The sequence below is a fragment of the Rutidosis leptorrhynchoides genome, chromosome 1 (assembly GCF_046630445.1).
Source record: "Rutidosis leptorrhynchoides isolate AG116_Rl617_1_P2 chromosome 1, CSIRO_AGI_Rlap_v1, whole genome shotgun sequence".
In the NCBI taxonomy this organism is placed as follows: Eukaryota; Viridiplantae; Streptophyta; class Magnoliopsida; order Asterales; family Asteraceae; genus Rutidosis; species Rutidosis leptorrhynchoides.
Window position 1 is genome coordinate 142,600,347 of NC_092333.1, and position 24,476 is coordinate 142,624,822.

At 34.7% G+C, this 24,476-nt stretch overlaps 3 protein-coding genes across 3 annotated transcripts; 1 reads left to right on the top strand and 2 right to left on the bottom strand.

Annotated features, from left to right (window-relative positions):
• Nucleotides 1–1,040: 1,040 nt before the first annotated feature.
• LOC139865925 (small ribosomal subunit protein eS17-like) lies at nt 1,041–1,735 on the bottom strand. The gene has a single exon (XM_071854038.1). The coding sequence runs from the start codon at nt 1,660–1,662 to the stop codon at nt 1,210–1,212; it is 453 nt and encodes a 150-aa protein (XP_071710139.1). The 5' UTR covers nt 1,663–1,735; the 3' UTR covers nt 1,041–1,209.
• Nucleotides 1,736–10,003: 8,268 nt separating this feature from the next.
• Nucleotides 10,004–12,683, top strand: LOC139865934 (THO complex subunit 4A-like). The gene is made up of 5 exons (XM_071854047.1): nt 10,004–10,254; nt 10,495–10,650; nt 11,333–11,401; nt 11,490–11,635; nt 12,209–12,683. The coding sequence occupies exons 1-5, from the start codon at nt 10,093–10,095 to the stop codon at nt 12,417–12,419; spliced, it is 744 nt and encodes a 247-aa protein (XP_071710148.1). The 5' UTR covers nt 10,004–10,092; the 3' UTR covers nt 12,420–12,683.
• Nucleotides 12,684–13,188: 505 nt separating this feature from the next.
• On the bottom strand, nt 13,189–20,738 carry LOC139865941 (uncharacterized). Its single transcript, XM_071854060.1, has 17 exons — nt 20,537–20,738; nt 20,065–20,211; nt 19,842–19,932; nt 19,636–19,754; nt 19,367–19,557; nt 18,671–19,119; nt 18,193–18,575; nt 17,574–17,664; nt 17,234–17,424; nt 16,792–17,132; nt 16,204–16,297; nt 15,564–15,782; nt 15,234–15,473; nt 14,926–15,135; nt 14,541–14,810; nt 14,174–14,362; nt 13,189–13,638 (listed from the first exon to the last, which is right to left on the bottom strand). The coding sequence occupies exons 1-17, from the start codon at nt 20,651–20,653 to the stop codon at nt 13,483–13,485; spliced, it is 3,498 nt and encodes a 1,165-aa protein (XP_071710161.1). The 5' UTR covers nt 20,654–20,738; the 3' UTR covers nt 13,189–13,482.
• Nucleotides 20,739–24,476: the final 3,738 nt, after the last annotated feature.

Consider the following 24,476-nt stretch of genomic DNA (forward strand, 5'->3'; position numbering starts at 1 on the left):
AAGAGGCAAACAAACACACCCTTACTCTATTACTCATATTTTAAACACACCCTTACTAATTTCAGTACTAGTAGGTACAATACCGAAAATACCTGTACCGATCTCATCCCTACCTCCTACTACCTATATGCCAGATCCTATAACAATAAATTACTTCTAAACCTGTACACGGCGTTAATAGGCTTTTATAGCCAAAAGATTCTCCAACTATTTGGTGGATGATGTAACATTGTATAAACGAAAACATGTTTTTAAGGAACATGTCGAAAAACTTGAATGAATGGTGCCTATTGGGAGAAAGCTAGAGTCCCTCTCAATCAAGGTCATCCAGAAATTTGTTGAACCAGCACTTCGCGAATTAGTGACAAAATGTAACAGAGTAAGGTAAGAAAGACGTCATCATGATCATCCCTCAATTTTTTTTAAGCTAGAATACCTTATAGGATATTCTAAACAACAACTAACATTACCATTCATAAAATGCTTAATCCCAGTGACAAAAGATACAGAGTATTATACTTACCAGACAGCTGAATCACAGATTAAAACGCTTCAGTTTGAAAAATAAGGATGTATTCAAAAGTTTAGATTAGTGCGTCTTACTTTCGAAAACAAAAACAGACTAGCTGTGTTCATAATCGATGTTGAAAATGCTGAACGACCAAGAAAACGATAAACTAATCTACACCATCATTCTCATAAAAAAGCTTCAAAACCAGGTTGTATATAGCTCATTTCTAAAACCAATTCATATCTTTCTCAAACAATTGAATCACAAAAACATTACTCCGTACAAAGTAATATAAACTACTTACATAGCCTTTTGGATTAGCTACTTACACAGTTCCTTAGGCTAACAGCTTATACCATTCTAGCTCACTTTTGTAAAACTATTCATCAAAGCTTTTAAGCTCATAAACTATCAGAGATAAGAAATTTAACTTATGATAAACAAAAAACTAGCAGCCACTATATTAATCAAAAGCACCAACTCTAATCCCAAAATCTTATCTGAAAAAATAACACAAACACATAGCAAATACTTATAACCAAAACACATAATAATAATGATAGCATCATCATAAAACACTTTCATTTTAAATGTCAAACTGCAATCCAAAAACTTAATAAAGAAGTAATTAAAAAGAACAACTCATATCCTGAAACAAAACATGATAACATAAATCATCAAAACCCTAATATTATTCATCAGTACCTCCTTGCGCCACCACCAAATCCACCACGGCCACCAGCACCACCATAAGCTCCGGGAATTGAAGCAGAAACCAGCGGCGCATCTTCCTTAAGCACGATACCAGGCAACTCACTCATTCCAAGTGACGCAAGCAAATCAATTGTTTCCTTATCAACTTCAATTCGGTCAGTCTTAATTGCTGACTCATCAGGTACGAAATCCATACGGCGTTCACGTTCTTCTTCTTGCAACTTCAATGATATGCCTCTGACCGGACCTTTTTGGATCCGTTTCATTAAGTGAGTTGAGAATCCGGCGATCTTGTTACGGAGACGTTTTGATGGAATAATTGCGACTTCTTCTAGAATCTTCTTGTTGGTGTGGAAATCGAGCGTCATTTTGGAGTAGTAACGCTCGATGACGACGCGAGAGGACTTCTTCACGGTTTTGGTACGGACGCGACCCATGATTGTTAACGGAGGAGATACGGCGGAGAATGGATTCTGTTTGCGGAGAGAATGAAAAGTGGCTAGGGTTAGGGTTTGTGTGAGTGAGTGAGTTTGGGGTTTATAAGTGACCGAAGTGTGGGTTTTATTGGGCTGGAACTTGGACTGGATTGTTTAGATCATAAGCCCAGCCCATGTGAAAGATATTTGAAAACTCTAAAGCCGAAAGGGGTTTTACTCAAAAATATAAAGGCAACCTCATATGAGTCGAGCTTTATCATTCTTTCTTTTGAAAATGGTGAAATTAGATAAACTTGATCTAGATTAAATGTGCTACACAATCGGTCTTTCATATTTGCAAAATCCTCCCTCTCAATATTTTATTAATAAAGTATATTGAAGTTCAATTTATGCTCTAAACGACACTCAAGTCGTCAACAAATCGACGTTTGTTTTTGACTCTAAGCTAGTCCTATATATTTATGCATTAATTTATATAATTTTTTTTAAATCAAATCACGAAAATTCGTTTATCAAACAATTTAATCGCACGTGAACTTCTTTTATTATTGATAACTTTTTAGTATTATATATCAATTTATTTATATATATGAAAGATCAGGGTCGGGCTTGATGACGTGTGAGGTGGGCGACGGCACAGGGCAACAAAAATTAAGGGGCATCAATTTAGTATTTCAATTTCATATAGAGTAGACTTATTTTGACTTATAGTTCTAGCTCACGTAAACTCTTTTAAATGAAAATAATAATAAAAGGAAAAAAGCCTTTAAAAATTGTGGTGTGCTATTTAAAATTTTGATAGATGGCATATTTTCGACCATCTCGCACTGGTCATCCGAATTCTCAGGGCCGGCCATATGAAAGATTATAATTAAATGTTTATCGAACAGAGCTCTTGATAATAAATAGATGGCCTTAAGCAAACAAAATACGAGAATGCGAGATACGCATATAACTGAAGATTATCTAACGGATGGAGTTGCGAAAGCCTGTTTTAGCCAATTACGAAAATTATAATGGAGTACTCAACTGAAAAACGTGATTACGTCACGATTATGGTCAACTTCGAATAGCCGGATATTATATCTCCATATATAGTCTAGCTCTGTTTTGAAGATGAGTTTGGAAAAATTGGGTTTATACATTAGTTTGATGAAGATGAAGGTAAAAGTATTTAGGTAAAAAGATGAAGATGAATATGAGGAACGGTGTTGCAGGTACGTTGAATGAGAAATGAGTCAAATGAGGTAATCGATTCAAAACAGAGAGAAAGGTGAAGAACATAGGTGACTTGAATTAAGGTAGAATATGGGGTGTATGTGTCTTGTTAACCAAGTAGTCTTTGGTTTTAATTTAAGATTTGCTTTTGAGTTTTAATTTTGATTTTTAAGATTTCAGAGTTTTTGATAAAGATGAAAGGCATTTTTAAAATTTTGAGGAAAAAGATAAAGGTATAAAGGTATTACATTAAATGAGAAATAGAATTGGGGAAGAAATAGAATTTAAAATTGATTTAGGAAAGAAGATGATATGGATGAAAATACTCTTATGTGTCACGCATATAGTATCATTTTGTTATAATAATAATAATAATATAGATATGGATAGTCAATTTTGGTGTATACATATAGTCAATTTTGGTACACAAAGTATGTATTTTTATATTGAGATTTTAGGCTATAAATACTCATGAATGCAAGCATTAAACTTGCACCATTTCTCACACTTACAAAGTGTTTCTTTCTTTCTCTCCATTATCATCTTTGTTTCTTACACTTTATTATTAGTATTCTAAATCAAGAATCAAATCACTAAAGGTAGTTATAAGCCTACTGAATTATAACATCAAGAATCAAACCACTAAAGGTAGTTATAAGCCTACTGAATTATAACATCAAGAATCAAACCACTAAAGGTAGTTATAAGCCTACTGAATTATAAAACGTTATCAGCACGATAATCTTAATACTAAATATGGTTGGCTCTGCCACCAAAATGATATATGGTCGGTTATACCACCAAAATGATATATGGTCGGTTATACCACCAAAATGATATATGGTCGGTTATACCACCAGAATGATATAGGTCGGTTATACCACCTGAAAAAATATATGGTCGACACTGTCGCCAAATTTTCATTTATGTTTACTAATATTTATATTTTTGTTATATAACATTTATTTATGATTGCTTACACATGGTCGACACTGTCACCTACTTATCATTTATGTTATATTAAATTTATGTTTAATGTTTATATACTTATGAATATAAATTGACTCTAATTTATCATGATGTTTGTTTTAATTTTTGATAATAGAAAATGTCGAATCTGGAAAAGCTTAAATTTACTCCTTTAGAATCAACTGGAAACAACTACATGCCATGGGTTATAAAAGTAAAAATGCATCTTAAATCAATGGGCATTCTTGAAACCATAAATGAAAACAACACTTGTTCTGAAAAAGAACAAGCTACGGCATGTTGCTTTATTCATCAACATATTGATGAATGCTTACAAAATAATTATGTGACTGTAGAAGATCCCCATGTTTTATGGGAAGGTCTCAAAAGCAGATTCAATAATCAAAGAGAAATTTTACTTCCAGCTGCAATGGAACAATGGAGAACATTAAGGTTCCAAGACTTTAAGAAAGTAAATGAATACAGCTCAGCTCTGTATAATACATGTTCACAACTTAAATTCTGTGGACATGAAATTAGTGATGCAGACATGATGGAGAAAACTTTCTCCACAATGAATGCTGCAAACATCACAGTGCAAAGAAATTTGAGAATGCTAAAGTTCAAAACATATCCTGAACTTAATTCATATCTCTTAGTTGCAGAGCAAAATGATGAGCTATTAATGAAAAATCAGCAATCCCGTCCTACTGGTACACTTGCAATCCCTGAAGCAAATACTGCAAATAATTATAAACAGGGACAAGGACGCGGGCAAGGTCGTGGTTATAATAACCATCACCATCATCATGCCAAAAGCCATAACTATGGTAGAAACCATCCTTATGGTAATGGTAATGGGCGTGGACGTGGTCGTGGTCGTGGCCGTGGTGGTCAAAGAAATAGTAATCCACGAAAATATAAATATCAACCACAAAACAAGCCCATTAAACAAGATGTTGAAGAAAATTCTTCTAAAAATTCTGAAGAATCTTGCTACAGATGTGGTAGAATGGGCCACTGGGCTAATACTTGCCGAACATCTAAACATCTTGTTAAGATGTATCAGGATTCGCTAAAAGGTAAAGAAAAGGAAGTAAATTTTGTGGATAATATTGATCCAACAGTCACTGAGAAACCATCTGATTTATATGAAGATTTCTTGAATGTTTAAGTTGTGTGTCTTTTGAAAAATAAACGATTTAATATCGTCTGTCTTTGTCATTATGTTTGCTAAATGTTTCAGTACTATCTATTTGCGTTTAAAATATTGTGTAATATTAATGTACTCACTATTTATTTCTTATATATGAAGTTCAATATGAATTTTGCTGGAATACAACATCAATCAAGTGGTGGAGATCTCTGTATAGCAGACAGTGGAACTACACACACTATACTTAAATCCGAGAAATATTTTATTGATCTAAAACCAACGGAAGGAACTATACATACAATATCAGGACCTGCTAACTTGATAAAAGGGATAGGAAAGGCAAATTTCATACTACCAAATGGTACAAAATTTTTAATAAATGATGCCTTATTTTCTCCCAAGTCAAGCAGAAATTTATTGAGTTTCTCCGACATATACCTTAACGGGTATGATTATCAGTCAGTGACAACAGAAAATGAGAAATATTTAAGTATCACTGACAAGAGTCATGTGGTTGAAAAACTGCCAAGACTTAGTTCTGGATTACATTATACACATATAAATGTACCAGAAATACATATGGTAGTTAACGAAAAATATATTGATCCTGGTGTATTCAGTTTATGGCATAACAGATTAGGCCATCCAGGATCAACAATGATGAAAAGGATTATTGAATGTACTCATGGACATCCACTAAAGGATAGAAAAATCCATCATGATACAATGGTTCCATGTACATCTTGCTCTCTTGGAAAATTGATAACTAGACCCTCACCACTTAAGGTTGAGAAAGAATCACCAATGTTTCTTGAAAGAATTCAAGGTGATATATGTGGACCAATTCATCCACCATGTGGACCATTTAGATATTTCATGGTTCTAATAGACGCATCTAGCAGATGGTCTCATGTTTGTCTGTTATCAAGCCGTAATGTGGCATTTGCAAAATTTCTTGCCCAAATTATTAAATTGAGAGCTCATTTTCCTGATTACACCATTAAAAGGGTGAGACTTGATAATGCTGGTGAATTTACATCTCAAGCATTTAATGACTATTGCATGTCTATAGGAATTGTTGTTGAACATTCTGTTGCTCATGTGCATACACAAAATGGTTTAGCCGAGTCATTGATTAAACGTTTACAGTTAATCGCTAGACCATTGATAATGAGAACAAAACTCCCTGTATCTATATGGGGTCATGCAATTTTACATGCTGCTGCATTGATTCGCATCAGACCAAGTGCAAGTCATAAATATTCCCCCCTACAACTTGCTTTTGGTCAAGAGCCAAATATTTCCCATCTTAGAACATTTGGTTGTGCAGTGTATGTTCCAATTGCGACACCACAACGTACAAAAATGGGTCCTCAAAGGAGGTTGGGAATATATGTTGGATATGAAACATCTTCAATATTAAGGTATATTGAACCTATGACAGGTGACGTTTTTACAGCACGTTTTGCTGATTGTCATTTTAATGAAACATTGTTCCCTAGATTAGGGGGAGAAATGAAAAATAAAGAAAATGATGTTTCATGGTGTGAACCTCAATTAAAGTATCTTGATCCTCGCACAAAAGAATGCGAGACAGAAGTTCAAAAGATAATGCATATACAAGAACTTGCAAATCAATTGCCTGATGCATTTACAGATACAAAAACGGTGACAAAATCATATATACCAGCAGTAAATACTCCAGCTCGAATTGAAATTCCAAAAGCTGGCAATAACGTCACTCATGAATCTTTGCCACGTCAGAAACGTGGAAGACCAATCGGTTCAAAGGATAAAAATCCTCGAAAAAGAAAATCAGCTGATAATGAAGTAAAAGAAAGTGTTCAAGAAGAACCACAAATCAGTACTCCTACTGCAGAGGATATTGATGATGTCAATACAGAAATTGCAATCAATTATGCATATTCAAAAATATTATGGAACCGAAATGAAATGAAAAATCTTGATGAGAAATTTTCATTTAATGTTGCATATGACATCATGAATAATGATGATGATCCAGAACCAACATCTATGGTTGAATGTCAAAATAGACATGATTGGGCTCAATGGAAAGAAGCAATACGAGCTGAATTAGAATCACTCAATAAAAGAAAAGTTTTCGGATCCATCATTCTCACTCCTAAAGATGTGAAACCTGTAGGATACAGATGGATTTTTGTCCGAAAAAGAAATGAGAAAAATGAAGTTACAAGGTATAAAGCTAGACTTGTAGCTCAAGGTTTTTCTCAAAGACCGGGAATTGATTATGAAGAAACTTATTCTCCTGTTATGGATGCAATTACTTTTAGGTACTTAATCAGTCTGGCAGTTTCTAAAAATTTAGAAATGCATCTCATGGATGTTGTGACTGCTTATCTATATGGATCACTTGATAGTGATATATATATGAAGATACCTGAAGGATTTAAGGTACCAGAAGCATCAAATGCAAAACCCAAAGAAATGTATTCGATTAAATTACAAAGATCTTTATATGGGTTAAAACAATCGGGACGTATGTGGTATAACCGATTAAGTGATTACTTGATAAGCAAAGGGTATACAAATAATCTTACTTGCCCTTGTGTTTTCATTAAGAAAACAACATCCGGATATGTGATCATAGCTGTTTATGTTGATGATCTTAACATCATAGGTACAAATAAAGAGATCCATGAAGCCATTCAACTTCTAAAGAAAGAATTTGAAATGAAAGATCTCGGAAAAACCAAGTATTGCCTTGGTTTACAAATTGAGCATATGCCTAATGGTTTACTTGTACATCAAACAACATATACTGAAAAGATTTTGAAACGTTTCAATATGGACAAGGCAAAACCATTAAGTACTCCTATGGTTGTTAGATCACTCAATGTTGAAGCTGATCCATTTCGTCCATGTGAAGATCAAGAAGACATTCTTGGACCAGAAGTACCATATCTTAGTGCAATTGGAGCTCTTATGTATCTTACAAATTGTACAAGACCTGACATTTCTTTTGCAGTTAATTTGTTGGCAAGGTTCAGCTCTGCTCCTACCAAAAGACACTGGAATGGGATCAAACACATATTTCGATACCTTCGAGGAACTACTGATTTAGGATTATTTTATTCTAACGAATCAAAACAAGATTTGGTTGGTTATGCAGATGCAGGTTATTTATCTGATCCACATAAAGCTAAATCTCAAACTGGATATGTATTCCTAAATGGAGGTACTGCAATATCATGGCGTTCTCAAAAACAAACACTTGTTGCTACATCGTCAAATCATGCCGAAGTGATTGCATTACATGAAGCTACTCGAGAATGTTTTTGGTTGAGATCAATGACACAACTCATTACTGATTCTTGTGGACTAGAACGCGATAAAAGTCCAACAACTATCTATGAAGATAATGCAGCTTGCATAGCACAGATGAAAGAAGGGTATATCAAAAGTGACCGAACAAAACACATACCACCTAGATTCTTCTCATACACTCAAAATCTCATTAAGGACAACCAGATTGAAATGAGATATGTGCAATCTAGCAAAAACTCTGCTGATCTTTTCACGAAAGCACTTCCAACTGCTATTTTCAGAACACACGTTCATAACATTGGCATGAGACATGTTCAAAAGATGTAACAGCTGAAGCGATGTCTACTTGAGGGGGAGTCAACTCCATGCTGCACTCTTTTTCCCTTAGCTAAAGTTTTTTCCCACTGGGTTTTCTTTAGCAAGGTTTTTAACGAGGCAGTAATTTATAGTTGATCTTCAACAAAATAAAATTGCTATCCAAGGGGGAGTGTTATAATAATAATAATAATATAGATATGGATAGTCAATTTTGGTGTATACATATAGTCAATTTTGGTACACAAAGTATGTATTTTTATATTGAGATTTTAGGCTATAAATACTCATGAATGCAAGCATTAAACTTGCACCATTTCTCACACTTACAAAGTGTTTCTTTCTTTCTCTCCATTATCATCTTTGTTTCTTACACTTTATTATTAGTATTCTAAATCAAGAATCAAATCACTAAAGGTAGTTATAAGCCTACTGAATTATAACATCAAGAATCAAACCACTAAAGGTAGTTATAAGCCTACTGAATTATAACATCAAGAATCAAACCACTAAAGGTAGTTATAAGCCTACTGAATTATAACACATTTAACAAACTGACACTAATATCCGTCAGGATGATGAGGGACCAATCATAAATTAAGTGTATAGTTGATTGATCAACCGTGTTAAAATTGAACATTAGTGGCAAATATGAAAGACCAACTGTGTAATTTTTTCTTTTATTTGTATTAATTGTATTTCGTTAGGTTTTGTTAGTGTAGGCCGTCTTATTCAATATTCTAACATAAAGATCAAATATAGGTTCAAAGCTACGTATTAGTGTTGATCTAACATGTAAGATCATTGAGCTTATTTTAATTTAAATTCTCTCTTGTATAATAAGAAAAACCTTCAAGGTAAATTTAAATTATACCACATGAATGGTGTGTGGGAGATGTGAGCTGTAGACAATCATTCCCCTATCCGAGAATAAAGACAAGTCATTTCTCCGCCCAGAGTGAAACACTCTTAAGAGTAGAGAAAGTCATCCCTCTCTTTATTTGACGGAAAAAGATATTGCTTCCGAGAGAACCTCCGGCCTTTAAGTGGGAAAAAGTTTTTTTTTAAATAAAAATAATAATAGACGCTATGAAAATGGTAGAATCAAATTTTTGTGGGTTTTAAATCCTGCCTGTAAATTAATTTAGGCTCTAAGAGTCAGTCAAGTCGCCAATAAATCAACGATCGTTGTCACCAACAATCACCCAAATGAAAAGTAACTTAATAATCATCAAATGATGTAACTGAGGGACTAACTATGACAATACATAAACATCATATCTTTAAAATAAAATTCAAATACTTGAAGGTAGCAAACTATCAATTTCCATATGATTATCGATTACCTCTTTACGTTAAGTAGTAATAGTAACTTGCTGGGTTTTCAAACATAAACCCTAAATTCCCACTCAAACTTCTCCAATTATTTCTAGGGTTTTCAGAATCAATCGATCGAACTATCAATCATGTCTAAACTAGACTTGTCTCTCGATGACATGATAAAGATGAACAAGAAATCACGAGAATCCGAAAACCCTAGATCCAAATCTCGTAATTCGGGTCCCGGTCCATCTCGTCGTTTGCCCAATCGTGCTTCCAATCGATCCACACCATATGGCGCCAAAAAGGTAATTAATTTAATAACAAGCACAATTAATTTGTCTAATCAATGTGTTTTATCTGTTTGAATTGGTTACTTGAGCTCAATTTACTTCACTTATGCGAAAATAGTCACTTGTATTATTTTACTGTAGTTATTTGGGTTACTTTTTTACTTTTCGAATGTGTTTGTGTGTGAGTTAATACTTTAAAGATTCGAAGCTGAGTATTTTGATTTATATGCTGTTTTTTGTAATATTATGATACAGGTTGAAGCACCAGAGACGACGTGGGGACACGATATGTATGAAGGTCATGCTGCAGCATACCCTGCAAGATCAAACAGGGTATCATCTGGGATCGAGACTGGCACGAAACTTCTTATAAGTAATCTAGATTATGGTGTTTCCAATGAGGATATCAAGGTAATTTTGTAGGATGTGATGACTAATCTGGATTATGTTCTTGATTACTGTTAAATGAGTAGAAAGCTTTTAGTTTGTTGGGTGTATGTGTTAAATATTGACTCTCTGCGAATGGAACCTACACTTTTGAGGTCCCTGAGGTTTTGACATGATACTTGAAGGCTCATAGTTCGGATTACCTTATACCTAGTTCTCGTGGTAGTTTGTTGAAACTGGATACTACTATCCCGGTTAGTTGCAGTCGTTTTAAACTGCCATGTAGGAGTTGTGCTTTTGCTACTGCTTTGGTTGGCCACATGGGTCTTTCAAGAAGTGTATAAAATTTTAGCCTTCGGATGATTATATGCTAAATGTTCATGTCAACCACTTAGGCACCCACTTAGCCCACCTTAACAATGAAGTGGCACAAGGTCACTTAACCACTTAGTTCAGCTGTACTCTATGTAGATATTTGTTGTAGGGAATTATATTGAATATGTCCATATTTTAAATCCAAAGCTATTTACTGGGAACTGGTGATCTTGCATTCTTGAGCTCTTTATGTTTTGACTTGGTATATGTATTATTATTTAATAGTTTACTCTAATAAATTAGCTTTAGTAGTTGGCTTAAAAGTTAAGACGTGACAAGAATGAGCATTAAAAGCTGCAATTCATTAATAAAAGTATGATTTTTATTACAGGAACTCTTCACAGAGGTTGGTGACATAAAACGAGCAACAGTTCACTACGATAGGAGTGGCAGATCAAAGGTACTCACTCGAATTCGGAAATAATCCCATCCATCCAAGAAATCTTATTGCCTTCATGGTGTTATTTAGTAAGTATTTATATTCATAGGGAACGGCGGAAGTAGTGTTTTCAAGACGCAGAGATGCAGAAGTGGCTATCAAGAAATATGATAATGTTCAATTAGATGGAAAGCCTATGAAGATCGAATTGGTAGGAACAAACATGGGTAATGATGCTGGTGGTGCACCCACAAGGTAAAAAAAAAACACTAAAAAAAAGGATTTTGCTATTGACACTTGACAGCCCTTAGGGTTGTCGTTAGCGTGCTTAAAACAATTGTACATAATTTGGTGGTGGCGGTTACATGAATTTTCAACTGTATTACGCGTGTTGGCGACAACCCTTATCGTTAGCAAAATAAAAATAAAAGACCCTTGAATCGTCATGTAATGAGAACCACTTAGGCGAACCCTTAATGCATAATACATCTTCTAAACATCAAGTTGGTTGATATCAAGGGTTTAAGTATAAAAAGTTATGAGGTTTTTCCTGGTTGATTACCCGGGAGGGCGAGTAATTTTTAACTCTGATGTAAGCGGCCTATCCAGAATAGTCCGTGATCTTTTCCCAAATTAAATGACCAAAAAGGACTTCTTTTATAACTACAAAATTTGTTAAAAAAAAACTTTGAATTATCGTATAATGAGATATTGAGAACCCCTTAGCCGAACCATTAATGCATGGTACATACATTAATTTAGTTGCTGAGTACATGAGCTATCTAGTTACATTTATATTTGACATATTGACAAATAACTAATTAACAGAGGTGGAGTTATGGGAAGACTGAGAGGTAATGGTCGGACAATGAGGCCCCAGGGAGGTGGTGGCGGCGGCCGTGGTGGCGGTGGCGGCAGGGGTGCTGGTGGTAGAGGCAGGGGAAGAGGCAGAGGGGGAGAACGTGCTGAGAAGGTGTCTGCGGAAGATCTAGATGCAGAGTTGGAGAAGTATCATGCTGGAGCCATGCAAACGGATTAAGGATGAGTTTGATTCAATGATGAGGTACATGAAGTTGAGATGACAGTTTGGTGTTTTCATGTGAATGACGAGAGGCTGTTCGTATTCCTAAAGTTTTTTCTACTTACAAAACCATATGTGTAAACAGTGTCTTTTAATCTAGACGGTGTTGATGGTGGCGATGTAATGTTTAAAATGGTGAATGTTTTAATTTATTGACTAGACTCTGTTGTTTTTTTATATTTGGAATACAATTGTGTGAAAGAAATTGTAACCTGGTGCTTACACGAATGTAGTCTTGCAATATGTACTTGTTCTCTTTACATTAAAACATCATCACTTATTAATGGCGGTACCTTTCCGCTTTTTAAACCTCTACGACCACTCTCAGGAACTGGCCTGTTACATCAAGTCCTCTCATATGTTAAAGAGATACTAATTTCGTGTCATCCTTAACACGTTTTCGTCGATGACTTAGACCCACTATGTTAACTAATCAAACTGAAGCTACAAAATTTAATGGAAAGCGTACAATAAATCAAGGCAAGTAGTGAAGGAGTTTGTTCTGAAATTTTTCCTCACCAGCGCGAAAGTGAAGGCAAAGACTTCTAAAAACCGTTGAAATTCGATTTTTATGATTCAGCTTAAGTTGAATATATATCTTATATCTCTAAAATACAAATGTTTATCAGCCTAAACTTGCAAGATGGTGGAACGTCGAGTAACAAACCCAAAACATTTGTTAAAACTAAATCGCCTTTGTAGAAAAATTATAACCTAAAAATCACGTAAAATTTAAGTTGTATTCGTTCAAAGCTATAAACTCAAAAAATCATGTAATGTGATACAACAGAAATCAAATTGAAAGCTCAACTCTCTTTGAATGTGCACAAAGTATTCCAGTTTCATAAATTTGCTTGATTCTAATACAAAACTGTGAGATTTAACCTGCAGTACGACCTTAACTCGATAATTAATGCACTCTCGTCTCTGACTTGTTATCGACCCTTCAAAAATGTAACAGAAACAGCAACATCAAAGAGTAGCAACTCAAACTATCGATTCATACATGATGCAACAGGGTTCATTCTCGGCGCATTTTCTTCTGCAATTTGTCTTGTGCACGATATCTATCTCGTCTTTCTTCTCGCTGACGTTTTTTTGTTATTAAATCTTCCTTGGCTTTCTCTGCGTCATGCTTTTTCTTCTTTTCCTGTTTCTTCAATTTCTGCTGCTTCATCTGAAAATCAAGCAAAAAAGAATTAAAAAATGAAAACACATTTGTATGATTAAAAATAAGGATCTAATTTTATTACCACCTGTACCCACATTAATCAAATTTAGAGTTTGGATTAACAAATTCCTCAAAGCACTCGAACAGCGGATTATTTGATTATGACAATAACTTCAGACAGCAAAAGGGAACACTAGTTCCTACCACTTAATTTTATTACAACTCATTTTTTAAATCAATACATTAGCATAATCATTTCCAAACGTACATCCAAACACATTATTAGCACTACAATGATCAAGTTATTGGGCAAATAAAACACAAAAGATAGCACCAACGAATTCAGCAAGATCTAGTTATACACATCACTCAACTTAAACCCTATAGGTTGAGGTAATTGTTAGAGGTAATGATATACAAGTAGTTTATTAAGCTTTCCAGTATATGGTATCAACTCTTAATGAAATAACGAGATATTATTCCTTAAATTTTTTCACAGTGATTAAATATGCAAGTGAAAGTAAAAATAAAAAAAACGTACTTTGTTATGCCTAATGAGCTGCAGATGCTGGACAAGTTTATGGACATCTCGCTCATGTGGTTCCGGGACAACTGCTCTCGCATCCTTCTTTGACTTCATGTCTTTCGGCTTTGACCGGAATGGAAGTACACTTTGCAATGACTTGGGAACGACTATTGGGTTGAACTTCCTTAACGGCCTATCTATTGGCTGTCAGAACAATTATATGAATACAGCTAGTAAGTATGAATCTGAATTATACAAATACTGTAAAAATTATATAGCAAGATTTTTGAACAGGTAAAAATGATCCTGACTCCACCATAAGCAAATACAATTTTAATCATTACCCAACCCGCCCATTTTGTCACCACCGATAGATGATTACCTTGTAGTGGGAATCTTTATTGTCGGGAATGGGAAGATTATATTCTCTCCTCAATTCTGCTACTGTTCTCACACCATGCCATGTCTCATTACGGGGTTGCAAGGCAGTTGTCAACGGGTTGTAAAAACACGGGACATCAACTTGAGTCCAAGCACGCAAAAAAACAATATCACTCATCAAAATTTTATCCTCAAATGTGCATCGAGCAATTCCTTCTTCAACTTGTCCTCCCTTCTTTTTCGGTTTATTACCTAGCTCAATCTTTCCAGCCTGTATGTATACATTTAAGACACATAACTAAATTAATTATTTTCTTCATATCTATATGCATATGTGTATCGTGAGAAGATAAATAATCGTGTATTAGCAAAACAATCATACACACCTTTTTGACCTGCCCACGTATGCCACTAACAGTACGAATCGATGCACCTTCAAATCTGGCTACTTCAAGATCAGAAGTGAACATTTTTTTAATAAGTGCAGTTTTCTTGTAAATCTTGCAAGGTTCACCAACTAGTTTAATCTTCTTAACAATTTTTGCAGCATGGTTGAATTCCAACACAACTGCAGTTGCTGTGATTCTGAATGATGCCTGGAAGAATTACATTATACGCCTTTAGCATTGAATACGAATATACGATCAAAATATTAGCTATCGAAACGTTCTTATATCATAAAAGGGGAGCTAACCTGACTGTTTGACAAATTCTGAACAGCCACGACCCCGGTGTTTGGAGGTGCAAGTGGGCCCCAAAACATGGCAAGACAGTGCATATGCTCAGGGGTATATTTTAGCATACGATGACGTCCATTAACATCCTCAATGGCGTATATAGGTAGAGTCTGGTAACGTCTCCATCCGATAGAAACAATTATGGGATCTTTAGTCTTTAGAACCTTTTTGTGCCACCTATGACGCTTAAACCTAGTCTGAAAAAGAAAAAAAAATCCCAAACATCATAATGTCAAAATGTGAAACCAGATTAAGATAATCAATTAGAAACTTCTATTAAAAATTACCTGCATGTATCCAACATTTTCCTCGGTAAGACCTATTCCACCAACAAGAATAGGATGGCACGGATCGAAATGTTCAATCATTTCATAAGGAACATTGTGAATCTCTAATCTAAGGTAGGTTCCTGTTCGGTAACCTTCTATGTCTATCCTTGTGGCCTCATCGAGATCGTTAAGTTCAGCGATATTCCTTTGTCTTTGAAGTTCAACTTCCTCCTTTAACTGTGAGAGCCAATCATCAATATCAGTAAATTCTATATACGAAATAACCGTGACATAACTTTTCCCTGAGAATCAATGAGGTGTCCCATTTTTGTTGATTAACGAGACCCTATTTTGAAAATTTTATTAATGATGTCATTATTTTAACTAATTTTATTGTATTGTATAGTCCTAATTAACTAACGCATGAATTTACCAAGTACCCATTATCTGGTTTTATATAACATTTAGATGTTAATGAAGTTTACTTACAGTAATACAACCAACATATTTTTTTCTTTTAACAAATTACAACATATAAAAGATCTTTTCAATACATGGGAATAAATCCAATACTCACATTTTATGGATGTTTAGAAATATTTAAAACCAGAACATTATTAATAATTAATAATGAAACTATTTAATAATGAAATATTACCTTATCGAGAAAACCACCCTCGTTAGCCTGGCTACTATTATCTTTGACTTTATGTTTTTTGTCATCTTCATCAGGAGATTCATCCCCATTGTATGTACGTAAGAATCAAGGGTACAAATGCATCATATACCATATACCAAACAATAAATTCACAAAGTGAAACAAACAAACAATTGTGTATAGAATAACACACAAGATGGTAAAAGTACTTATGCACAACAACAAAGGTAGCAAATTCAGCCCATTTACTTATGAATAGGTGAAGGGGTCAACTGGATATGGTTAATCCCTGGCAATTCAAAGAAGTCCATCAATTTTTGTTGGCTAAAATCAAGTCCAATGGGTTGACAGCGATAGAAAGTGTTATTAACACTTGCAGACTTCTAACTCATTTCAAATATAGAAAATAGCTTATTATAGTATATGTAATCGTATATAACATGTAAATTATGGATAAAAGACCAACCGAACCAGACATGGCCTGTTTTAGCCCGTACTCAAAACCGGGTCATGCTAACCTAAATAACCATCCCACCATTTTGCTACCTATAATAATCATGATAAATTAATAGTCATTTTCAAGGATATTGAGCATCAAACTTTGCACGAAGAGCAAGTTTTTTAAGCCTCCGTTCTTCGGCAATCGGGTCAGCATCCTTGTTATCATCGCCCGTTTTATCACCTTCATGCTTCTCACCAGTTTCCAAGTCTTCAAACTCACCAAAGACCGGACCGTCCTCATCATTCTCATCGTCTACCTCATCAACTTTCCCTCGGCGAGCAGCCTTTGACCAATCTCCAGTTACAAAACGATCACAAATACTTTCAATTGTTTCAACATCTTTCCAGTCTTTCGTGTTAGCATAATTGGTAAATTTGGAACTATCTTCATTATCTACTTGATCACCCTCCAATCCTTTACTTGATTTCTGGATCAGATCATACAAAGGGTCAAAAGGTTAAATATATCAACCATCGAGTAAACATCGAAGCAAAATCGATTAAGGAATAACACATGCGTAGGCCAAACCTTGTTTCCTTCTCCCTTGGGCTTAAAAAACTCATCATCATCGCTTTCATCATCGTTGATTTCTTCATGAATAGAATCATTTGAAATTGTTTCAGAATTTCCATACACAAGTTGCATAAGATTAGTGGTCTTCCTTGATAGTGTCCTCTCAACCAATGACTCTTTCCATTTTGAATCATTCCCCATATTTTCTGCAACAAAACAAAAGTTCTAACATTAGGCAAAAAAGAAACAGAGACAGCTAAAAATAAAAACTTCATAATCTTATACAAACTTCGACTTTAATTTGCAGAGATACGAACACCTGCAAATAAGTAAAGATTAAACATATGAACTTCACCTTCAGCGTCATCTTCATCATCAGAAGAATCGTCTGAATTATCATCTGCATCCTCATCCTCATCTTCAGCTTCCTCATCGTCATCAGTGGCCTGCAACCATACACAACCTTAAAATAACTAAAAATGGATATCTCAAGACGACAATTAGATTATCTAATCATTCTATTATATACTTGTATACATACAGATACATGCATATGTATGCATCTAATGTATATGTATATAAAGAGAAATTTATAAGAGAACCAACACAAAGTTGAGAAGGGTGAGAACCACAACATTACTAGTTAGTTCACGTGTAATGAGTTTCAAGTGTCGACAGAGATTTGCATTTGAATCTACTAAAACAATCAAATTACATGTAAAAAACAATTCAATTTATTGTAATTAAAGTGTAGAATCTCATGTGAACGAATGTGCTTTGACACTTACATTATCCTTTTCTCATTTAAACCTCCACTGATATTCACATGTGAACTAACACATAATCTCATGGTTCTCAAAGTTCTCAACTTTTTGTTAATTCTCATTTGATCCTTCCCCTATATAACATGTATACATATAACATATACCTATATCTATATCTATTATTAAAATATATATAAAATATAAAATTACCTCCTGATCATCAAGCTCACTTTCATTTCCAAAAACTGCCTTTCTCCTCATCCTTCCTTCATGAAACTCAACTTCTTCCTCAACGTTTTTGCCTGCAACCGCCTGCTTATTATCTTCATCTTCAATGTTCTTTACTTCTTTCGAGTCATCTAAATCGTCATCGTCACTTTCATCATCAGATTCAACAGTATCAAGTTCCTCAGTAGTAACTATGGAGTCATTATGATTAGCAAGGTCTCCATCATCACCATTTGTAATTTCTCTTAAATTGTTAGTTTTTGGACTGAAAAAGTTGATAAAACTTTTATTTAACTTCTCATCAACTGAAAATTTTGTGTTTTGAAGCGATCTCACAAGAACCTCGCCGACATCCCTATCCGCTCCTGAAAACAAGATGACATCAGCACATGGTATAACTTAACTATTATCAGTCACATCACACTAAGCAAACTTAATATAAAAACAGGTAAAGAAAAACCTTTTTGGGATGTTTCATCTTCATTCCCCGTTTTAGAAAACTGAACAAAGTGATCATTAATGTTTATATAAACAGCATCTTTATCATATAAAAGATCTCCAATGCCAGACATAGGTGCATAGAACAGCTTTTCTTTGTCACGTAATCCCTTCTTTTTTGCAGCTGAAGGTAACGGGCAAGGATCGGCTAAACCCGTTACACCCGCTACACTATAATCGCCCACACCAGCAATATGAACCTTGGTGCCTTTTTTCATGTTGCAGCCACGCAAATAGCCATATAATGTCACGTTTCGATCACACTTTTTGTTAGTGGACACTTTATCTGGGGGTGTAACATCTTCAAAACGATCAACCAAAACATACGGATGAGATGTTCTCCAAGATAAAGGATGAAACTTCATAACAGATATAAATCTAGCAAGGTTATGAACCTCACGCTTGACATACCTGTTTACCAATTATAAACAGTTGACAAAACAGAGTTAGATATATACAATACAAACAAAAAACACAATTTTTAAGGTTTTTTCTTCAATTGTTGTGCAATTTTGCTATTTTAAACATGGATATGAATACTTTTTACGGGTAATTACCTATATGTAAAGCTTTATAACATATTGTTAGTATGATTGTTAAACAAAAATATAAGGTTTAACCTATTTTAGCATAAAGAAATAAGCTTTAAGCTACTTACTTTCCATGAATCAGACCAGATAAATAAAATAGTTTGGCTCCGTCATAAATCTCGGTCCAGAAACGATGTTTAAGTCGTTGTTTTGTCTTTTTGAGTTTCTTAACATCCTTAAACTTATCAAGGTGTGTTAAAACACCCATAACTTTTGGGAATCCATGAACTTGCATAATATTAAGAAACTCAAATGTTTCCTGCAAAATAAAGTCCATCAATAAATCTAATGTAAAACAATTACAGAAGTAAGAAACAAATTAGAATCAAATACTCACCATTTCAAAACCATAACTTCCATCAATAAGCAACAGTGCCAGATCAGCGAATTTCGCAGCATCAATCATACCATTAATATCATTTGGGCACTCAACAAACTGTAGCCGCCTTTGCTTACCTAACATAAAACATAAAGGAGTGTATTACAAACTTCAAGAATGATATGACTACTCGTTAAATACATAATAACCTCTAATACACATACCTGATACTATAGTAAGAGGGCCTCGTACATCAGGTATATTATGCTTCGTGTAATGCTTCACAAGAGACTTTATAAGTAATGACTTTCCTACCTAACATATATTACAATTACAGTTAATCATACAAAAAAAATAATGCTTACACATATACAATTAGCAGAACGCCATATTTATTCTATTCAAATTCACTTATTTATAAATTATAATATTTTATTCAAAGAGAACCTGAGGAGGGCCATGCACAACAATAACATAAGGAGCAGGTTCCCCTATGTTACGATCGATAGTCGGGATGTGTAAACGACGTTGTTCTTTCTCAGTAGCCCGTGACTGTAAACGCTTAGCTTTCACCGTTGAATTAAAAGCAAATGCCTGAAAAACATTTAGAAATATTCTATAAAATTCTCAAACTAATAGCATCAATATTCAACTATAATTACACAAATCACATTTTCGACAACGTAATTTTAAACTTTTATATATAGCTATCTCATTAACTAAATAGGACTTCAAGAAGCTTCATTTAGTGTTATATTTGAACAACAGTGACAATCTAAATTACTAAGACAGTCAATATTAATATCAATAACAGATATATACAAGTTCATGCACTAAATTGAAAAACTAATTGCAGTAATATAATTAGAAACCTAAAACATGCTAACATAGACATCGAATTAACCTAAAACATGCTAACCTTAGGGTTTTGTTTTTTGTCTTCGGTGATATCGCGTTTTTTCTTATCAATATCGGATTTCTTTTTGGCGGAAGGACCTGATTGACGAGACCGGTGAGATTTTTGAGATCGCTCCATGGTGAATACGATGGTCGACGGCAGCTGTTTGCGGCGGGGTTTAATAGAATCGGTTCAAAGGTTTAAGGGCTTTTGGGTTTACAACAACCCTTGCAAAAATGTGGATTTACATAACAGGCCCAATTTTTGGAGTTTAAAATGGTTGATGATCGATTTTTGTTTTTGCCCTTTAAGTTTAGAGTAATGCAAAAATAGTCCTTTGCTAAATTGAAAATTTCATTTAATATGGTAGTTAAATATTTTTTTAATGACAACCTTTTAATTGTGCTTGACATACATGAAGGAATTGCACATAACGGTTAATATCGACTTTTTCATGGAATTTCGTATAATAATATTTCGTAATATTTATGCACCTTAACGCAACCCCACGAGTGGTCGTTAAAAATCATTTATTTTACCATTTGCATTTGCGGCATTTAAATTCTTTTCTGATACTCGGTTTGAAAAAGAAGTTCTCGTCATCATCGACATTAGAGTTATGTGTTGTTTGTTTTTTAAGATGTATATATAGGAGAAGATGTAGCATGAATGTTTGTACGTTGAACATTAAAGGCTACGCTATTTTTTTATTCTTTGTTATAACTGAAAAAATTTAAATTTGCTTATGAAAGTATTTTAACATACATGTAATTTCAAATAGATATATATTTATGTAATAGTTCTTGCAAGTTAACCACATATTGTTAGTAAGATTAGTAGTTAATTTCCTCGTTTTTGTATATTTCGTATACGCTATATATCTCTTAGTTTTTAATTAGTTTGTATAAGCTCGTTTGGTCATTTGTAAATAGTTTTTCTCGTTGTACTCGGTTCGTTGTTTTAATACAATGCTTGCTTTAAAAAATAGAGGGATTACGTTGGTGTGACGGTGTTGTGGGAAGGGGTGAACATTGTGGTAAATGTTATGTTGTAGTGTTGTGGAGTGTTGTATGTGGTAACATACAATTGATAGTTGGATGAATAAACTAATAAAAAAATTAAAAACATGGCCAATCAAAAATTTTCATTTCTGTTGTAGTTGTTTGTGGCCTGCCACTACAACGTTGACAAAGTAAATTTTAAACACATCCCCACAAGGCATGTTGTTCGTGGACACGTAAGACAACGAAGCTCGTTGTCTTAGCGTTGTGCATGGTTCTAACCTCTTCAAATGATGGCATATGATGATATACATTGATTTTTTCAAGTGTCGCAATCTTGCAAGTATGATAATAATTAGGATGAAACGGTACTTTTCCTGTCATACAAATGTAATTGAAAGGTGGTAAGTTTGATTGATTGCGTTCTAAGTTAATATTGGAACCATCTTATTCGATATTTTTTTCCTTAAAAACATGTTAGAAGTCACTGACGAGTGTCATAAGTCACCCACCTGATCATATCGGGATCACGTGTTAGGAGGAAACCCATAATAACCATCCAGAAGGAACAATCTAAAGAAACCCCCCCAAGAGAAACCTCAAATTAACTATTCACAATGCACGATCTGAAAATGACTCCCACTGGATTCGACCAACGAAGTTCTCATCCCATGAACCCGGATACCACGGGGTACCACTTGTCTGTTAATGCAAGTGGTTCCTAGTCGTTACTAGACTGTGTAAGGTATAAAAGTGAAGAGATGTCTGATTAAAGAAAAGGGAGATGTTAAATAAAAATGAATTTATGTTATAGTTCTTGTTTGGCACTTATATATATGAGATTGCCATATATTTCTCATATCAAAAGAATAACTTATTCCTGACCAAAAGTACTGCAACTTTGATTATCATAACTACTGTAGTCATTTATATCGAAGTATTTGATCTCTAAAAGCTAGAGGGTCCTTGTTTTCTTCCCCATCTTCGTAAAAAATGAAGAAAACTGAAGAGGATCAATCCTCGACTCATGATGAACCACCCATTGGTTCTCATTTCCAATATTATATAGACTTGAATCAGAGGTGTTCATGTTAATTGTTGTTATTTGAAAAGGATGAACCATTTAAATACACCTGATGAATATAAGGTGGTGAAATGGGTTTTGTTGTAGTGACTTTTAAAGTGTGTTTGCAACTGTCACTTTATTGTTTATTAGTTGGTTCTGCACAATTGCAATTTCCATCAGCAAAGCTGCAACCTATGATAACAAACAAATTAACATCTTTAAAATGCAAGTGGATGTTTGATTGTTAAACAATACCAAAATAAAAAATTACTGCTATATAGCTAGTCTCCATTATTAGAATGCAATTATGGGTCTGTCGCCCGTTTCACTGGGGCAAAGAAAACCAAAGACTAAAAATAATTAAAAAAATAAAATTACTAAAATACCCCTTTTTACAAACCTGTGAAGATTAATGTTCACATGGGCTTTTTGGTCATTAAACTGTGTGCGCTATTAGTATAGTGTAGACTATAGTACAGTAGTACATTAGTACATGTTGCAAATCAATGACATTTGAGACACAATCGTACACAATGTCAAATAATCTAGCATGAGCTTCATAGAAAATGGTCTTAACTGCATGGCGTCGCTATGTCACCGAGGTGCATCAAGAGCTTCGAAACATTACTAGGCCCAAACATTGTAACACCGGCCATTTTTTTTTTATACACAGTGGAAGACTTTAATAATAAACACAATATAAGTCACGTCATTACATTAAACCGTTTAATTAAGTTTAAGCTTACACAGCAGTATTACGTTATTACAAAACATTATTTATACAAAAGTCCACATCAGAGTTGGGTTGTCAAACATGTCTTCTGCATCAATACCCATCCCGACTAGCAGTACCTAAACCTGCAAGGGGGAAAACATGTGGGGGATTAGCGCACCGCTAAGTGAACGGAATCTATCTAGCAGATATAGCTTAAGCCACACACAAGCTATATACTAACAACAACACCTGCTAACTACCAACTTGCATACAATAAGACAATACGAGGATCGGCGGCTTGTACGAGCACACGACTCCCAGCTGATCGGGCCTGAGTCTACCGATAGTCCCTGCTACTCAATTCACAGTATAGTTATCCAGATGCAGGGGATGCATCGTTCACACTATACTCCACAATCAGTAGCCTATGGACCCAACCTCCCCTAGGCACGGTTGACTTCATACAGACTCTAACCTCTCTTAGGCACGGTCTCGAGTCCCCAGTCTCCCTAGGCCCGACTGGTGCCATTCACACAGTGTACACATAATTCACATACAACATCAGGCATACTATATTATTCTAACATGGTAATTTCTACACTATGCATGGTAAAAGAGTCAACCACAGTAGCATGATATGCTACTTAAACTCTATCCGGAGATAGACCCACTCACCAATTACCAGCAACTGCTCAGTTATTATTTCTGAGCTTCCTCCTTGTCCTTATCTCCTGAGAACAGCAAAAACCAAGTTAGAATAGTGTTCCCATCAAGATTAGACACACTGACAGCGAATTTTAGCAAATTAGTAAAAAAAAATGAGTCCGCTAAAAATTTTATGCTTAACACTTGTGCATTTTCAAAATTTACATCCTGAAAATCATATCAAAATTTACATCCTGAAAATCATAAAAACACACGGACAGCATAACAGTTATAAATCAACACTTAGTAAAATTTTCACTGTCTAAGACCATCGGTCGATGGTCCCATCCATCGGCTGATCGTCAACACACCATCGGTCGATGGTCTCCCACAATCGGTCGATCGTCAAAATTACATCCGCTGGTCAGAAGTCATACACCATCGGTCGATGGTCTTGTCCACCGGTCGATCGACCCTCACCATCGGTCGATGGTCAACGACCATCGGTCGAAGGTAGTTCATCAGCTGCAACAG